Source organism: Rhipicephalus microplus, chromosome 1 (genome assembly GCF_043290135.1).
Source record: "Rhipicephalus microplus isolate Deutch F79 chromosome 1, USDA_Rmic, whole genome shotgun sequence".
In the NCBI taxonomy this organism is placed as follows: Eukaryota; Metazoa; Arthropoda; class Arachnida; order Ixodida; family Ixodidae; genus Rhipicephalus; species Rhipicephalus microplus.
The window spans coordinates 300698707-300719042 of NC_134700.1; the positions used below are offsets into that span (position 1 = coordinate 300698707).

A 20336-nucleotide genomic window follows, 5' to 3' on the forward strand; every position below is an offset into this window, starting at 1 on the left:
GTGACCTTATACTAGAGAAGGCACACATAAGTAGACTGTAGCGTTTGTCTGCTGACAGGGCAAGGTAATGCTCAGAAAGGCAAGTGTTTCCAACGCTTTGCTAAGACGATACGATGATGGCACCTGCCCGTCGCTTTGCGTTCTACACCTTATCGCTATCGCGACAGGCGCGCACGCCTACCTTCGTTTTGGAAGATAACTGCCAGATAGCTCTCGTGTCTAACGTGCCTCGATGCACTCGTTCGCCTTCGCTGCACGGATCGAAACAGTCTTGCACAGCGCCTCCAGAACGCAATTCACCCGGTTTTCTCGGGCAGAACATCAAATAAACATTTTTTTTACTCTCTCCAGACACAAGGCTATCGTCTTTGGACAACATTTGCAGTTAAACATGCAGGTACGGGGCCGATTTTTATTTTCGTCCTTAGTTTACACGATAAAACGTAACAAAAGGTGGCAAGAAAAAAAGATGCTTCGTCGCAGCTTGACAGAGCTCCTGCCACCTGTACATAGGCCCTATACAACAAAGTACATAAGCGCAAAGTGAAAAATCCCGAACAAACCATTTATGTTCAATTTACACTTCAGTGGCCTCGCAGAACGTCTTTGTAACACAATGTGAAATAGAGGACTACTAAATACAAACAGTATGAACAATAAATAAGACGAGTGCTGAAACCACACTGCGACATGTATTCACCTATTACTATAAGTTCTAATACACTATATTGTCATATTTGGGATATTGAGACACACTTTAATGAAATAACTATAATTTATTTCAGATGCTGATTTTTATGCCACGTAGATATCCAGAATTTATTGTTTTGTTAGTGTTAATATGTCTATGCCTCGTGCATGGTATGCGTTTAATGTAAGTGGCATTGTGTGTTTAACTTTCTCTGTACCATGATGTGGGGAGGAAAAAGGAATTTAATATTGTGATTTCTACCTAAAGGGGTACAACGCGATTGTTTACTTTAAGCCTCTAGGTCTGAAAACTTGTCGAGTATACCAAGTTGGGCGCTTTTTCACACTATTAGTAATTTGTGGGTGTAGATTTTACGCGATTTTATAATTCTGTACTAACGAAAAAGTACATAAATCAGTAAGCTTCCTTGAATACATTTAGGCCAACCTCAATCTTTAGGAAGCTTAGAAATGGCAACTTGAAGTTAACATTTTCATTCATTTATTGTACGTCACTATAATTAGTTAAATGAAACACCAGACAAGCTCACCAAAAGAATATGATCTCCCCGAGAAGTAATAACCAATCACCGACTGATCTCGTTTCCTGGTGCCAAAATATGGAATAGTTTACCCCTAGACATAGGTATATTCTGCATCTAACATTGTATCCGGGTTTAGAATTAAGAGTACCTCAATCTGAACAACCAGTTGGTAACAACGTCTACCTAGTCACTTCATTTCAAACAAAGCGTATTACGCGAATTGTAGGCATGCATGTATTGTGAAAGTTGCTAGAGTGGTGGCTCTTACAACATATAAAATATTCTTTTTTTTTCGCTTATGGGTCCGCAATTACAGTGTCTGTGTGAATGTAATAAATAAAATAAACAGTCGTTCACTTTAATTAATGCAAGGGCCTCTTTTTTAATCACAGGTGGTGACTCTGACGACGCACTTGTTCTTTGTCACGTGCCTCGTGGCGCGCCAGAGCTTGGACCCCGAGAAAGGCTATCCGGGTCACCAGTTGGACGTCTACTTTCCCTTCTTCACCTTCTTGCAGTTCATCTTCTTCATGGGATGGCTCAAGGTGATCGGGCGTTTAGGTACACGAGGCAGGGTGTTCTTTGATGAGTCTAATGTTTTTAATTTCACGATCTTAAGTTTCCTGATAGAGGATACTAAATACCATATTTAAGTATCACGCCACCTGTGGTCTAGTGGTGATGGTACTCGATTGCTGGCCTGAAGGTATTGAATACTGGCCGAGTTTTCTGATGGAGGCGAAAATGTTTGTCGTCCAGGTACACAGACCTAGGTGGATGTTAAAGAACCCCTCGTATTAAAAATTTCCAGGGCCCTCCACTGCCAGGTCTCCTATAATCATGTCGTAGTTTTTGGACGCTTAACTCGACAAAATTTCTCCACGAGTCGTAAGGGATTTCCAAGCGTGTTTGTGGTATTTTGGCGACTCTGGCTCAACATACTTTCCTGGAGCTTGAAACGTAAGAGTATGGCCCACTCAGAGCTCAATCCAATTCATTTGTAGTGATTTGGAGCTACGCAGGCGCTAGTGTAGACGCCGCCAAATATAAAAAAGTACCGCCGTTTTTTAACGGAGTCGCCGCGCCGCGCACCCTCTTCTCCCGCCTCTCACCTCTCGGGCCACCACGATCATCGTGGTGTTATTAGCGTGACATAGTATCCTCTATAGGAAAGTGACGCGAGCTGGGCTATAGGGCCGGCGCCCACATGGTGGCCGTTCGGGAGAGGATATAGCTGGGGCTTTCACACTTGGGAGAGGAGGGTTAGACACTTTGGAGAGGATATGGAGGAGAGTGTCGGTACTTTCTCTATATCAAGGGACTTTACCGAGAATTGTATGGCTACGCCAGCTGCATTTTGTTTTTAAATGCGAATGCATGTTTTAGTCGGGTATGTCAGGCATCTGGTGCTCTCCGCGCGCCGGCAAGTGCTATCTCTTTTCTCTCACTCCCTCTCGCGTAGCAACAGTTGCGGGCGTGCGCGCTAATCCTCGCCCCTACTACAGTGGGTAGAATAGGGAAGTGTGATGAGCGGTAAGCGGTACCTAAGGAGCGCACTGAAGCCTATGCGAAGGAGCCACGTGGGGTCACGCGCAGTCGTTTATACATTGTTTGCCCGTTTACAACAGTTCCGTCGGGGGCGTTCGTCCTCGTTTCTTTTTGTGCGGTGGCACTGTGACACCAATGCATCTTTATTCACTCTCATGGAGCGAAAACAGTCATTGTTTCGTCTCGGGGTGCACTACAGGCTACAAGTGAGCTAAAGAAATCACAGCATATTCACTAAGTGAATGATAATGCCTAAAGAGAAGCGCCGGAGGGTTTCATCGCTAAGCCATGAACCATCCACAATTATCGCTCACTAAATCATAAAAACATCGCAGCATATCCACGGAGTGAATGATGATGAGTGGGGCGAAGCGTCTGTCAGCCCGTCTGTGCTTCCATCTGTCGGTTCATTCTTGCTTCCATCCGTGCGCGCGTCCATTTGTTCGTCCATCCATGCGTCCATCTATCAATCCGTCCGTACGTCCGCCCGTCTTCTTGTTTGTCTGCCCATTCGTCCATCTAGTGTACGCTCCAAGTAGCGCCATCTCGCATCCACTGTGGCACATACCCGCTCCGCGCATCCATTCGTCCGTCTGCTAGTCTCTCTGTCCATCCATCCATGCGTCCGTCCGTGCGTAGATATAATGAACACTCCAAGTACCACCATCTCGCATCTTGGTGGCTACGTACGACAACAAAAGAGGATGGACAGACGCACGCCTTAAGGAGCTTCGCCCCTAAAACGTGACGAACTCTGTATGTATTTCCACAAGAAATTCTACAACTGGTAGTGGTAGCTATGCGTTGCTTCCGTTCCCCCTTCATTATGACAGCTTTATGGTAGGTGAAGCTGTGTACCAGTGATGGGGTATAGTGGGATGTTTGCAAGGACCAAGTAGTGGGCAGTTTGCAAAGTGGTCACGTACAAACAAGGAATAGACACTGTGAAAAAATGTATGGTTCTTGAACGCCTATCTGGATACAAGTACACTACCATCTTGCATTTTCTATTGGCTGCTTCTCAACAATATTTGCTTCATGGTCGATGAAGTGGTGGATCGGTGATGGGGTGTAGTGGGATGTTTGCAAGGTCGAAGTAGTGGGCAGCAGGCGAAGGGGTAACTATAGGTGGTCACATGCATGCATGCATGCATGCATGCATACATACATGCATATATACATACGTACAAGGGTTGGACAGACCCACGCCTTTAGGAGCTTCACCCCTAAAAACGATTGCACTTGAAAGTGGTTGGGAAGTTGGAAAAAATGCTATTTACATATGGCCCGACTGGCCCCATCTAGCTGCCAGTGCCTAGCAGATGACACTCTCCTTAGCAGAAACAAATAAAACATGTACACAAAGGCTCTTTGCCTTGCAAATAAGGTTGTTAAAAAATAGCGGACGTTTCGAGAAAAGTAAATAAAACATGCAAATAAAAGGTGATAAGAGAGATGTTTCTTTAATATTACACATGAGAAACGCGAAATTTTATAAACAGATGAAGTGAGACATGAGACGATAACAGGAAATTATGCATAACGCGCGTATATAAGTCACTTCTAGAAATAATTCGGGCGTGGTTTATTTATTTATTTATCGCTGAATGTTGTTTTGGGGTGGTGGATGAGTGATAATTATGCGGAGCCTGATGTTGCTGGCGGGATTCACTGTCATGGCGACTGCGTTGGCATTGAAGGCGAATCGCGACAACGCGCCTGCAGCCCCAATGCACGTTTCTATGCCACAGATGTTGTCTGTAAGCGCACCCTTCGCGACACCTTCAATATTTCACGCCAGCTGAAAGCACGAAGCGGAGCCTGTTCAGGGAACGGTACAATAAATCTGCTGCCCCTCATGTCGCATTTATAATGACGGTGCGCGTATGGCTGTTGATGTTTCAGGTTGCCGAGCAGCTGATCAATCCTTTCGGGGAAGATGACGACGACTTCGAGACCAACTGGCTCATCGATCGTCACACGCAGGTGTGGTGTCGTTTTTCCTTTTTCCTAGCTGTCGGCATCATTCAAGAAACGGGAGTAGTTTGGTTCTACACTCATAAATTGAAAAAAGTAAGTTGTAGTAACTATAAACACGGTTTCAAAACGTTGTAGTACTTACTAACCTCGGTTTCCTATTTCTCACGTATGTTACTAGAATCTTAGTAAGTGCAGTTAGTAACGGAGAGGTTAAGGACCAATACTATCATTACTGTTACAAAATTAGTTGGTAACAGTTACTAACGCAAATAGTAACTGTTTATAAGTCAAGGAAATAGGTAGCCACGAATATTTTACCTCACAAATCGCACGTTTAATAATGGTCTGATTCGCGAGCATCAACATTGCGACATACAATTGGGTAACTATGCACGCAATTTCATCAATGAGTATGGCTCACATACACAACACGTATACGTGACACTTTTTTTTCTTTATTGCCTTCTTGACTACAGGTCAAGATAATATGACAATCACTATCACACGTGTTTCATGCGTGATAACGCGTCAAACAAAGATATTACATTTTAAACACAGTCGGTAGTCTTATACACATCTCGCACTTTTATAACAGCTTCCACGAAACACTCGTTAACGGATAGAACTCAAACATCACAGTGTCTGTACGATAGCATACTACGCCAAACCGAATGAAGACCAAGTAAAAATATAACATCCAAATTTTGCACAGAGCTATCACAAGGCAAAAAACGAATTCCACATGAAGTAAGAGGTAAATCTTTTTTTTAAAGTCCTCTGTAAAATGTCCCAAAAGAAAATAGCGTTCTTACAATCAATAAACACATGTTCAATGGTCTCAGGTTTGTTACACAAGAGACAGCTGCTTCTCCATGGTAGATACATCCCTCTCTCTTCAAGCCACGTTTTTACTGGCAAGGTTTCCGTATGAAGTTTAAAAAAGAAGGTTTTCACATTGGGTGGTATACACATGTTTTTCACTCGCTTTAGTACGTCATGACCATATTATTTTTCATACCTTGAACGGTACAGGGGCACAGGAAAAACATTGTATTAGGTCTTTCATAAGGCGCTTTCTTTTCACATTAGTTAGGTAATCTATCGAAAACCTCGCCCTTAAGAAACGATATGAGAACACAACTTCGCGCAAGAACGGTGACCAGGTGTCTCGTTCTCGCCTGTCTGAAGATACAAAGAAGTCAGGCATGTGGTGTAACAGCGTTGTTTGAAATAAAGAACGTAAAAAAGTCTATCTGGTCTCTAATGAGCAGGAAACGTGATATTACTTGGTTAAGAAACAGATGGCACAGAGACAGCCCTCCTTGCTTAACTCGCCGAAACAAGTTCGTTCTAGATGTTCTCTCACACGTAGATGTTCTCTCCAGATAAACGTGACGAATATCCTGTGGACTTTGTGAATGCTTTTACGCGTACAACTAAGTACTTGCAAAAGGTACATAATTTTAGCAGCCAGAAACACGTTGCATACAGCTGACCGAGAGAAAATTGATAAGCCACGACCACCCCATCCTTCGGCGGTCGCGCGCAGTTCTTCAGCCTTTCCAAGCCAAAATGCTTCACTGTCTTGATACCTGTCCAATGGTACCCCTAGGTAACGACTAGGCGTCGTGAGCCACTGAATATTTCCAAAGGAACTGGGCGTAAGGTCCCAATTAACATGCCATAAACCAATGCTTTTCTCTTTGTTCATTAAACTTCCACTCGTGTCGCAAAACCTTTGAGTAATTTTTAATAACGAAGTGACACTCTCTCTACCAACTGCAAAAAAAGGCAATATCGTCGGCGTATGCCAAAACACGCCCTTCACATGACTGCAACCTGAAACCATTAATCCCTGCATGGTGAATCACTTTCTGACACAGTGGTTCCAAAAATAGAGCGAAGAGCAAAGGACTTAAAGGACACCCCTGGCGCACGGAGGAAAGTACTTGTATGCGCTGTGAGAGTTCTCCATTTACAATTAAATTTGTGGTTGAACTTTTGTATGCCAATCTAATACCTTTACATACGATCGCACCAAGACCAACGTACTCAGCTAGCATGATGAGTATAATGTGTGGAACCATGTCGAAAGCTTTGGCTAGATCAATTTGCAACATAGCTACTTTTAGAAGCGCAGCGTCACAATACTCCAAAATGCTCCTGGCAACATGAATATTCGTGAATATGCTCCTACGCCTGATGCCGCAAGTCTGATGTGACCCGACCAACTTGTATATAACTCCTTGCAACCTCCTAGCCAGAACTTTCATAAACACTTTATAATCTACGTTTGTTAGCGTGATTGGCCTGTATCCTGTCACTTTGCGTAAAACATGTTGCTCTTTCCCTTTAGGAATCAGCACGGTGTGTGCCCGATTAAACGATGGAGGCAGAGTTCCGCGATCTAAAGACTCTGAAAAAACCTCATGCAATGCGGCGGCCATATCCTCCTTGAACGCCTTTTAAAAGTCGGCATTAATGCCACCTGGACATTGTCAGATAAAAAAGCATATGCGCGAGCTCACGGCATACTAGAGATAGAATGGAATGGTAAAATATTGAGAGAACATAAAGATATTGTTACGGAGCTCGCAAACACACGGAAGAGAGGAATGAGCGTATTTCCTATATTTACATGCCAAAGTGACGCTTCAGAGCTGCCAGTCTCTCGCGCGGCGAGTCCACTTCTTTTTCATCGAACTGTTGTCCACGACGGTAGAGCCATGCCCACTGCCTCGTAATATCACCCCCGGCGAACAAAGCGCCGTCACGGCGCCCCTAAGTCAATCAGGACTGGCAGTATAGTAGGGCTTTAGGCGCGACACATGAACAACATCAGTAGATGGTGTAGCAGAGGATGAGTGCGGTTGAACGGGAGTGATGAGGTAGTCGACGTCGGTGACCTTGCGGAGAACTTTGTAGGGTCCTGTGTATCGTGGGAGGAGCTTCTCGCACAAACCTTCACGTCGATACGGCGTCCAGAGTAGGACAAGAGAGTCATCAGGGTAGTCAACGTCGCGGTGCGAGTCATCGTAGCGGACTTTTTGTGCGGCCTGAGAAGCACTGAGCCGAGTGTGCGCGATTTGGCGAGCGACGCGGGCTCGAGAAGCAGCGTCCTGCGCATACACCGTTGGTTGGATAGTAGCAGAAGGAAGGAGTGTGTCGAATGGCAACGCAGGGTTGCAGCCGTACAAAAGAAAGAATGGAGAGTAGCCGGCGGTGTCATGTCTTGACGAATTATATGCAAATGTAACGTAGGGGAGCATTGCGTCCCAGTCACGGTGGTCAGCAGAGACGTACATAGACAACATGTCTGTAAGAGTTCGGTTGAGACGCTCCGTGAGACCGTTAGTCTGGGGATGGTAGGCAGTAGTAAGGTGATGTTCGGTAGAGCAGCTCCGGAGGATTTCGTCGATAACTTTTGCGAGGAAGCAGCGGCCCCGATCCGTCAAAAGCTGGCGCGGAGCTCCATGCCGCAGAATGACGTCATTTAGGAGAAAGTCTGCGACGTCTGTAGCGCAGCTAGTTGGCAATGCACGAGTTATCGCGTATCTGGTCGCATAGTCGGTTGCGACAGCGATCCACTTGTTGCCTGACACGGACGTCGGGAAAGGTCCGAGCAAGTCGAGGCCGATGCGGAAGAATGGTTCCGGGGGAATGTCGATAGGTTGGAGCAGGCCAGCCGGGCGGAGAGCAGGACGTTTCCGACGCTGGCAGCGCTCGCAAGCAGCGACATAACGGCGCACAAATTTATACATGCCAGGCCAAAAGAACCGTTGCCGCACGCGGTGATAGGTGCGTGAAAAACCCAGGTGTCCCGCCGTCGGTGCGTCATGCAGATGTTGAAGAATAGTGGCACGCATGTGTTGGGGAATAACTAACAAATATTCCGGGCCATCAGACTTCATGTTGCGACGATACAGAATGTCGTTGCGAAGGACATATTGACGGAGAGAAGGGTCGGAATGTCCTGAAGATACTCGCTGAATGACCTTCTTGAGGGTTGCGTCCCGGCGCTGCTCTGTGCCGATGTCGTGCAAATCAGATATGGCGAGCACACAAGAATCGCCTTCATGGACAGCGAGGCTAGCAGGGTCCACCGGATAACGCGAGAGACAATCAGCATCTTGGTGCAACCTGCCCGACTTATAAATTACGTCGAAGTTATACTCCTGGAGACGTAGAGCCCAGCGACCTAGGCGACCAGTTGGGTCCTTGAGCGACGACAGCCAACACAGAGCGTGGTGGTCCGTAATAACTGAAAACTCGCGGCCATACAAGTAGGGGCGAAATTTCGCTACAGCCCAGACCAACGCAAGACACTCGCGCTCTGTTATCGAATAGTTTCGCTCAGATGTGGAGAGAAGGCGGCTGGCATACGCAATAACACGCGTTTGGCCTCCCTGGTGTTGAGCGAGGACGGCGCCGATTCCGTGAGCACTGGCGTCTGTGCGTACTTCAGTCGTCGCAGACGGGTCAAAGTGAGCCAGTATTGGTGGTGAAATGAGCAGGTCGATCAGCGTGGAAAACGCAGCTGCTTGGTCTTGGCCCCACGAGAAGGGCACGTTCTTTTTGAGAAGATCAGTTAGTGGTCGTGCAATTGTAGCGAAATCGCGTATAAAGCGGCGGAAGTACGAGCATAAGCCCACAAAACTCCGAACATCTTTGGTTGAAGAAGGCAGAGGGAAATTCTTGACAGCGCTAATCTTGTCAGGGTCAGGTCGGACGCCAGCAGCACTTACAAGATGACCAAGGATCGTGATTTGTTGTCGGCCGAAATTGCACTTTTTCGAGTTCAGCTGGAGTCCTGCTCGACGAAAAACGGCTAAAATGGTCGACAAACGAGTTAAGTGAGTTTCAAATGTTGGGGAAAAAACAATCACATCGTCGAGGTAGCAAAGACAGATGGACCATTTATAACCACGAAGAAGAGAGTCCATCATGCGTTCGAACGTTGCCGGGGCGTTGCACAGCCCAAAAGGCATAACCTTGAACTGATAAAGGCCGTCCGGTGTGATGAAGGCAGTCTTTTCTCGGTCTAAGTCGTCGACAGAAATTTGCCAGTAGCCCGAACGCAGATCAATAGATGAGAAGTATCGCGCGCCATGAAGGCAATCAAGGGCGTCGTCGATTCGTGGCAGCGGATATACGTCTTTGCGGGTTATCTTGTTCAAGGCACGGTAGTCAACGCAAAATCTCCAGCTGCCATCCTTCTTTTTCACTAAAACAACAGGGGACGCCCATGGACTTGAAGAGGCCTCTATGACTCCTTTGGAGAGCATTTTCTCGACTTCTCGTTGTATGACCTGGCGTTCGGACTGGGAAACACGATACGGTCGCCGTCTAACAGGATTAGCATCGCCGGTATGTATTTGATGACGCACGAAGGACGTTTGCCCTAAAGGGCGGTCATCGAAGTCGAAAATATCTCGGTAGGTAGTCAGAACGTGGTGAAGTTGCGCCAACTGACAGGGCAGAAGATCAGGGGCGATCATCATCGTGATTTCGTCGCTAGGTGCGTTTGCTCGGCTGGCTGCAGTAGGGGACGAACAGTCTTCAGGGTCCAATGCCACGATGCTACATGCATCAAGTGGGGAAACGTGGGCTAACGAAATGCCTTGCGGGAGAACTTGGGTCGAACTACTGAAGTTAAGGAGCGGAAGCTGAACGTAGTTGTCCACAATAGTCACGATTGTATGCGGCACAGCAACACTTCGAGCCAAGAGCACATCCACCAATGGAGACACTATGTAGTCACCGTCAGGAAGAGCTGGTGATATCGTTAAGGCAACACACGTGGTGGCTTGCGGTGACAGCCGAACATAATCAACAGCGCACAAGCGGTGTGACGGTGAGGACGGCACAGGTCCAAGTCGAGGCAGTTCAAGTTGAAGAACGCCGGTTGCACAGTCGATGAGAGCAGCATGGGTGGACAAGAAATCTAAACCAAGAATTAGGTCATTTGGGCACTGCTCAATAACTGCAAAGAGAACAGATGTGGGGTGATCGGCGATAGTGATGCGTGCTGTGCACATTCCTGTGATGGCAAGACTTCTTCCGTCGGCGACACGAATAACGCCAGGGGCAGCCGGTGTGAGCACTTTCTTCAGGCGGCGACGAAGTCGGGCACTCATCACAGAAATATGCGCCCCAGTGTCAACAAGTGCAGAAACAGTCAGGCCGTCAACGTCGACGTCGATCAAATTTCGTCGTGTCGGCAGTACAAGGAGAGGATTTGAGGTCGGTACCGAGGATGCAGCTTCACCTCCAAGAGCTGCACCGCTTAGTTTCCCTGGTGAGAATTGAGCGGGGAGGTCGGGCGTCGTCGTAGAGGAGAAGGGGACGACGGGCGACGTCCTGGCGGCGAACGAGACTGGTGACGTCGAGGCGACGGTGAGCGGCTGTGCTGCGTATCAGGGGCATCGCAGGCGTAGGAATCGACGGGCAGAGGCCGGCGGTAGTTGTCGGCGATCGGCTCAGGAGGTTGGAAACGACGGTAGCTATCGGTGCGGCGAGCAGTGTTATACTGGTTTCGGGACGAAGACCAATGGTTGTGGCAATACCGTGCGACGTGACCTATGCGGCGGCAGTTAAAGCAGATCGGCCGATCATCCGCAGTTCTCCATTCGGCCGGATTGCGAGAGCGTGGATAAGACCTTTCTTGGGGTGGTGACCTGGGGCGAGGCGGCGACCTTGAACGGAAGCCAATTGGTCGAGACTGAGCAACGGCGCAGACATCGAAGCCCAAATTGCTCAGTTCTTCCCGCACAATCGACTGTACCAAGCAAACCTGAGGTACTTGCAAATCGACGTGGCCGTTGGCGGGAAGAGTAGGTGTAATTGCTTCGATTTCCCGCCGGACAATTCGCGTAATTTCAGACGCTGGTGAAGACTGCCGATGGGAGGACAGTCCATCTTCGCAGGAGGACGTCGCTGCGGTGTTCGGCAGTCGAGTAAATGATCTTGAAATCCGCCTGCTTTTGGCCAGTTCAAAACGCCGGCATTCCTCAATAATTTCGTCGACGGTCGCACAGTTCCGGCACATTAGCAGGTTGAACGCGTCGTCCGCTATGCCCTTGAGGACGTGGCCAACCTTGTCAGACTCCGACATGTCGTTGTCAACTTTACGACATAGAGCCAGCACGTCCTGTATATATGAGATATACGGCTCTGTGGACGTCTGAGCACGTATAGACAACTCCTTCTTTGCAGCCGCCTTTCGACCGATGGGCTTCCCAAATAAGTCGCGAAGCTTTTCCTTGAAGGTGTCCCAACTGCCGATCTCCTCCTCATGGTTCTCGTACCAGACTTTGGCCGTGCCTTTCAGGTAAAACAGCACATTGGCCAGCATAAGAGTCGGATCATACCGGTTGAGAGCACTGGTGCGTTCGTAGTCGGCTATCCAGTCGTCGACATCAACTTGGTCCGTACCGCAGAACGTTCCAGGATGCTTCGGATGCGTCAGCACGTACGTGGGTGGGGGTGGGGCCAGTGGGGGCGTTGCCGTGGATGGTGCGGGCGTCGCCGAAGCCGATGGAGAGGTGGCCGTGGGATCAGTCCCGTGTTCCATCACGGAAACTCCGATTTGACGACCACTGCGGAGCTCCGTTGTATGGCGCTTCGTTACCCAGCACTCCCACCAATTTGTTACGGAGCTCGCAAACACACGGAAGAGAGGAATGAGCGTATTTCCTATATTTACATGCCAAAGTGACGCTTCAGAGCTGCCAGTCTCTCGCGCGGCGAGTCCACTTCTTTTTCATCGAACTGTTGTCCACGACGGTAGAGCCATGCCCACTGCCTCGTAATAATATTATGAAAGCTTTTGAGAACTATTATCAGGACTTGTTTGCTTATCGCGAACCAAAGGAGCCGGGTTTTGTAGATGAGTTCTTGATAGAAATGCCGACACTTAATGCTGAGGACACAAATTTATTGGAAATGTCTATTAGTAGAGGGGAAATTGAGAAGGCTATCGATGATCTTGGCATGGGCAATTCACCTGGCACGTCTGCGTGACACGTACACTTCATGACTGCTTCTAGGATTATTGATAGCCCTATTTTTCTGGAACGCAGCTGGTGCCGGTGGGTGGCTATGTGCGAGACCTAAGACAGGTCTCAGACAGACCTAAGACATATATCGCCTCAATGAACTTACGTGGCGTTACGAGTGAAGATTTTCCCGCGAAATTTCAGAAAATGCCAATTTGGTCTTGATGTTCTCCTTTATTGACATGCCTATGAATGTGGACTTGACGGAATGGGTGACCACAAAGTTTGATTTGTCAATATAAGCCGTCTGATTGTTTCATTTTAGTTTCGTTTTAAGCCTAGCCCGTGCTAGTAAATAGGTTGTTAGGCCTTCGTAATAATAAATTCCCAAGTTTGTTCTACAAGTTCGTTAAACAGGTGCATGGCAAAAAGTTAGTCATAGTGTGCAAAGGTAGTAACCGTTGCAACCTTAAAGCTAACGTATGTAGTAAAAAGAATGCAAAAAAGTTAGTAATGGCCTTAGAAGGTTAATAACATCAGCTTTAATATATCTGCTTGTAGTTAAAAGCTTTTTTCCTAACTTTTTTAAAAAGTGTATGTTACAAGCTTCCACTCTAGCGTCGCCAGCGCGAAGTCGGCGACGGGAATGACAGCAGGTTAGTTCGTTCCGCACGCAAGCAGAGACAGTGAAGAGATCAGAGACGTGAGAAAACAAAACAAACTTTACTCTAGTGATATTGCAGCACGCGGGATCTAGTACAACACTTCAATACAGCTAACAAAATACATCAACACTTGCTACAACTAAAAATATATAAAAACAATAAATCAGCTTACGAGAGAGAACTATTACAAGCTACACAAACTAACAACAATAAAACTACGGAGGAGAAAGTTCGAAGATATAAACAGGTGAAGGCATACGTGTGATGACCGGCAGCGTTGCGTCCCCGACGATCGGATGCGAGAAGTCGAAGAGAGTTCTGGTGCGACTGCGATGTCGGCGGTGTTGCTACGCTGGTGGCTCCGGGAGGCTAGTGCTTGCAGGTGACTTCGAGCAGGTTGAGCCAACTCGAGGCGAAGTCCCGATGTCTACGTTGCACACGTTAATACCGCGTCACAACTAGACGAACGGCTAAGTTTAGGTGGCCAGCCGATACAGAGCCACACTAAAAACTTCTAGAAGAGATGCTTGTTGATCTGTTTCTACACCATGTTGGTCAGCGACTAGTCTGCCTAGTAGGGCAAAATCCTGCGCTTAAATTCCCCTCGCGTCTCCACGTTCTCTTCCTTGGGGACAAGAGATCTCTACATGGGTCCAATCATGCGCGTTTCATTGATGGAAACTCCGCCCCAAAATTATATTGACCCCACCCCTTTTTAAATAGGAGAGGGCCCTCAACTAGCGAGAGTGACAACCTGTTGGGGTGTTGTCATACGGCTTGGCCACCAGAGGTTTTCTCACGGTTTTCCCCGTGGGAACGGTCAGACTGTTTGGCTCTCAGCCGGTGCGTCCCGTAGTCTAATCCTTGTTCGGGGTACATCGCGGCCTTCCACGACCCAGCAGACGCCGCCGCAGTTACAAAAGGATCAAACGTCGGCGGCGACGTTCGAAGAAGAGCACCCCATTCTGCACACCCTGGCTCTCTTTCATGCGCCCGCCGTTCCCACGGTCAGTGGGGAGTACGGCGCCCGTTAATTGCCGTGACGCCGGGTCGCCAAAAATGGCCGTCCATGACAGTGTAGTTTAGTTGATTTGGCGTTCAACATGGGGAACTGCCGCACACGATGGGGTCTCAACCCGGGTGACGCATATGGCTAGAATTGTTATGCGAATTTAAGCATACAGAAATCGAGTTGTGTTCCGGTAAGTTTGTGAAATCAGAAGAACATATTCACCTCGCGGCGTATCTGATTTTAATGGAATATAGCAGCTGACATAGTGCTCGTGTCTGTGAAGAAGGGCGGGGTAGTTATAGGAAGCTATATGCGTGTGGTAAAAGGAACTGCTATACACTAATTGAAGAAAGAATCGTTTACTTCGGTCAACGTAATTGCTCCCCTTTTTTATGAGAAAAAAACATGATTTCATGCAAACGGGAGCAACGATATCGGCCTGCAAGGCGCGATTAGGTCAGTATATTCGCCCCGTAACGGTCATGCTTAAATTCTTTATACTGAATAATCAGCGCCAGATACATCCCATTAAGAAAATTCTGGCAATTTCGCCAGTTCCCGAGAAACGGTGTAAGGCGAAACAGAGGACGCAGCAGGAAACTTGAGCCTCAGTTAGGAAGTGCGTATGTACCTCGGCTGACGCAGTTAAAGCGACGCTGAAGTGAAACAATCACACGACTTATATAGCCAAATGGTTCTCTGAAAACGCCTTCAAGTCCACCATCATAGTAGACTACACAAACCACAAAACGTCGAAATCGGAAAAAGCAGAGCAGTAGGAACAGAGGCAGCGAGCAGAGACGTGGCGCTAACAACTGACGTTTATTTCGGAACAACCTTCCTCCCAAGTCCGTACAACGCATGCGCAAATAACAAACCAAAAACACCCGGCATGCTTGTTTAAGTAAGTCACATTTGTGCTAAAAACAAACATTCTCTCCTGGTGAGATAAACTGAGGCTGCGCTAACACATTTGTCAAGACCCAGTTTTAAGATATGAAATGCCTCGATAATCTCCCGTTACGTCTTAGCCTTACCTAAAACTGTAACCTCATCGAAGAAGGGCGTGCAACCACACGACTTGCAGTGCAAAGGCAAGTTACCTGCAGTGCCCGGGGGTAGATTTTCATGCTCCCTCAGCCGAACAATGATACATCGACCAGATTGTCCAACGTAAAACCTGTCGCAACTTAACGGGATGCTAAAAGCCGCATATGTGATAGACAAGCAGTATTTCTTCACACGTTTTATGTCACAAAAACTGTTTGTTGTGCCGAGCTGCGCAACCTCCTTGAAAAGACCCGCGAGTTTGCTGAGTGAAGAACGCACCAGTCGGACATCAATCCACACCGCAACCTTCTTGAACTTGTGTGATCTGCCATGGACGTACGGCATAACCACAAAGTTCTTCTGTTTTTGAACTCCTCCATCATTTCAGTGTTCTCCAACACCACCATCAGTTCTGTATTTTACATTGAGGCGCTTAAACCCATGTTCAGCAGTAGAGGCTATTAACGGATTCGGGTAGCCTGCCAACAAAATCCTATTGTGCTGCTCAGTCATGCTATCTTGCATTTTATGAATGCAACTCTTCGTAACAGCGTTAGACAAAGATTGGCAACACCTCTTTTCACCAGCTTGGAGTGGGAAGAATCATTCGGTCCTTGTAACAGGGTTGTGCAGCTCGGAACAGTCAGCAGTTTTTGTCACATAAAACATGTGAAGAAATGCTGCGCGTCTATCACATATGCGGTTTTTGGCATCCCGTTAAGTTGCGACAGGTTTTACGTCGGACAATCTGGTCGATGTATCAATGTTCGGCTGAGGGAGCATGAAAATCTTCTACCCTCGGGCACTGGCGGTAACTTTCCGTTGCACTGCAAGTCGTGTGGTTGCACGCCCCTCTTCGATAAGGTTACAACTTTAGGTAAGGTTAAGACGTAACGGGAGATTATTAAGGCATTTCATATCTGGAAACTGGGTCTTGACAAATGTGTTAGCGCAGCCTCAGTTTATCTCACCAGGAGAGAATGCTTGTTTTCAGCACAAAGGTGATTTACTTAGACAAGCATGCCGGGTGTTTTTGGTTTGTTATTTGCGCATGCGTTGTACGGACTTGGGAGGAAGCTTGTTCCGAAATAAACGTCAGTTGTTAGCGCCACGTCTCTGCTCGCTGCCTCTGTTCCTACTGCTCAGCCTTTTCCGATTTCGACGTTTTGTGGCTTTTGTAGTTTACCAAACCAACTTGCCCAACAAGCAACTCTTCTAACCGCTCTTATAGGCATGCTAATAGAGGAGAACATCAAGGTCAAAGTTTCAAATGTCGTGACAAAATCTTCGCGCGTAGCACTACGTATTTCAAAGTGATTTCTTCTTATTTGGCAACATTGGCTCAACGAAATTCATGGAACTTAGTTGCGATAATGAAAGTGAAAAAAAAACTGCGCTGGAGGCGAAACACATGTAGTTGACAGGACGGGCTCTTTCAGTTTTATTTCACTTTCAATGTCGTACCAACTAGCTCTCCAACGCACATTACTTGGCACAATAAAGTGTCTGGCCTTTTTAGCGGACCATTTCCTTAATTTTTGCCGACTGCGAACTACGTAGGTACTAGAAGACGCCGTCGCAGTGATCACGGAGATTCGTGGTTGTCAAGATGGCTCCACCGCAATGTATTTTTTTCCACGTTTTCTCGCTTACCAGGTGTCGTGGTAAGCGTGGTGGTTGTGAGAGTCAGTATACGAGAAAGATGTTTTTTTTCCCTTGACGGCATACGAGTGTAGCCTCGGCGTTGCACTGTGCAGGTTTCGTACATGGCGGTGGATGAAATGTACGGCAAGTTCCCCCGCATGGAGCGTGACCTGCACTGGGACAGCCAGGAGCCGGACCTGCCCTACACCGCGGCCGCCATCATTCACAAGATACCCACATACCGTGGCTCAGCTGGCAACATTGGATGACTCGCCTTTTAACGAGTGCGTCGTCGTCGCACTTGCTGCTGTGCACACACGCCATCCGCTGAATGTACACCCCATGCTTGCAGCGTGCATTGTTCCAATTATTTCAACCAACTAATAGCCATTCAAGCATAAGGTAGCCTAGGCTGCAGTGTCTGCCACTCATTGCGAATCATTTAATCACGCCCAGTCCCATGCAGTTGTCGAAGCTGCGATTGTCTCGTGGTCAAACCCAGACTCCTATCCATCTTAAGCGTGACAAACGGTGCAACAGTCACTCAAGGCTTGTTGTACGTCATACGTTGTGGCCAGACATTTCAACGTTATATAGCTGTCCGAAGTTTTAATTCGTATCACTCTGGGCCAATCTGTCGGCTTTACACACCATGACTGCAATATGCTCGACACAATTTCCCCAGTTTACTTCCTTTTTACTATACATAGTGCCATTAGCTGCGCACGGCTGCACGTATAAACATAGCACTTGTACTTCTTATTCTTATAACCCGTGGCCTGCACCTGAGAACAACACAGGCACTGGGGCTGTTTATCTTTTATGTCACTTCCAAGCGTACTTTCTGGCTGTCGTGGCACACAGCGCAAACACCACCTTTTTATTTTGCTTCCTACGAGTCTCAATCACACCCTGTTTTTTAATTAAAGGCGTTTTCTTCCTTACGAACCTTGGCACTCAATTTCATCATCAAAAAATATAAGAAAAATTGGCAGATCCCACGTATCGATGACATGCGAAGTACAAATAAGAAAGCTTGATAAGTCACTTTAAAATCAGCGCAACGTTACAAGTTGGAGATAAATGATGCCGTACATGACTTCCATGTCATGATTATTATGTTTGGATGTGTTCTTTACCTACGTCGTTTATTCACGTCATGTGATAACAAATTTAGTATATGTGGAGCTAGCGAAACGGCGACAAACACGCTATTAGCGTGGTATGTTGTCGTGTTCTTGCATGACACGCGTGTCAGGATTATCATGTTTGCACCAGTCATATATTTCGTCATCCATTGACGTCACGTAACACCGAATTTGGTGTATGTGGAGCAAGCAAAACGGCCGCGAGCGCATCATGAAGGGCCCAATATACTGCAATGTAGCGTTGGCGTGCGCGCACGCTGGGACAGCGACGCTACGTTAGCGAAACGCGAGCCTCAATAGTCTGACGCCAGGTGCAAACGACGCCACCAGCGTCCGAAAACGTGGCCTGATGGCAACCGGCGCAAAATTCGCGCCGATGCGTTAAGGCCAAACCTCATAAGCGCGAAAATGCACGCGACAGCGACAAGCGACGCGACGTAGATCGGCTTCGCGCGATCAGTCGCTAGCGCAGGCAAACCTCATTCACGTGACGGCTTCGGCGAGCGAATTCCACTGTTGCTGGCATGAGGCCGTCTACTCGCACCAAGAAAACCGCGTAGCGAGCGGTATGCAATTTATAAATAAGATATATCGTTGTGTAATGAAACGGAAAGTATTTATTATTGCCTTGCAGCACTTTTTTATATGCACATGCGTAATAAACATTGCGTTATTTCTTGTTGCGCATACGTGACTTGGGCAGGGTCACGTGCACCTATGTAGTCTTTGTCTTTTCCGGTATTTCGTTATTGGCTGCTTGAGCCCAGCATTTCCGGGTGATGAGCGACGGTTTCCAAATCTGGAGAACCGAGCGATCGCGCGAAAACGAGCACGCGACACGTCGCGCGAACGCCCTGTTTCGTCGCTCATAGCGTCGCTCGTCGCTGTCGGGTGCATTTTCGCGCTTATGAGGTTTGGCCCTGACCCACACAACACTCCATCTCTCTCTTTTCATGACGGGGGGACGCTGGACGCGCTGAAACGCGCATGCGTCTAAGCAACGCAGCGCAGCGCGCGCCTGCGAGTATATGGCAGGACCGGTGCCTGTCGTCGAAACGCCGGCGTGAGGCGACAAAATGAACGCCGGCGAGCACGCGAATCGCGTCGCGTCGAAATGTATTGGTGCCTTGACTGTGGCATGTAGTCATGTTCTCACATGACACGCATCTCATGATTATCATGTTTGCACCAGTCACACATCTTCGTCATCCAATGGCGTCACGTAATGCCAAATTTGGCATATGTGAAGCTAGCGAAACGGCCGCGAGCGCATCATGAGTGTGGAATGTAGTCATATTGTTACATGACACGCATGTCAATATCATGTTTGGATGTCTCAATCACCTATATAATCCGTTCGCGTCACGTAATACGAGTTTGGTACATGTGAAGCTAGCAACATGGCCGCGAGCGCACCATGAGCGTAGCATGTAGTCATGTTACACGACACGCATCTCGTGTTTATCATGTTTACACCAGTATCATACCTTCATGATCCACTCACGCCCATAATACCAAATTTGGCATAAGTGAAGCTAGCGAAACGGCCACCAGCGCATCATGAGCGTTGCATGTAGTCATATTGTTACATGACACGTACCTAACGATTATCATGTTTGCACCAGTCACATACCTTCGTCAACCATTCACGTACCGTAATACGAAATTTCGTGTATGTTACGCTAGCAAAATGGTCGGAAGTGCATCATGAGCGTGCCATGTAGTCATGTTGTTACATGACACACATGTCATGATCTTCATTTTAGGGTCTGTCGCTTGTGTTCGCCATGCAATCATGTCATACCATACCAGTTTTGCAACGTGCCATGTGAACCAAACCACCGCATGAGCTGCAGGACCATGAAATGTAAAGAATGACATTCAAGACATACATGTCGTGATTTTTCATGTCATGACTAGTCAAATATGCTCTTTATACAGTCATGTTATGCCATACCGAGATTGGTATCGATACCATTATCGAAACTGCCAGGAGCTAGAAGTGCGCGGATAGATAGATAGATAGATAGATAGATAGATAGATAGATAGATAGATA

General features: G+C 47.5%; 1 protein-coding gene across 3 annotated transcripts in view; it reads left to right on the forward strand.

The window, feature by feature from the left end:
- The window catches only part of LOC119159461 (bestrophin-3), a 41652-nt gene extending 23577 nt beyond the window's left edge, over positions 1-18075 (forward strand). For 2 of the 3 annotated variants that reach the window (XM_037412224.2, XM_037412223.2), the window contains exons 4-6: positions 1628-1780; positions 4689-4769; positions 17245-18075. In XM_037412224.2, coding sequence (XP_037268121.1) covers positions 1628-1780; positions 4689-4769; positions 17245-17400 — 390 coding nt within the window. In that variant the 3' untranslated portion in view covers positions 17401-18075. Of the gene's footprint in view, positions 1-1627; positions 1797-4688; positions 4770-17244 lie in introns of all 3 variants that reach the window. The other variant, XM_037412225.2, reaches the window with a different exon arrangement.
- The last annotated feature ends 2261 nt before the right edge of the window (positions 18076-20336 follow it).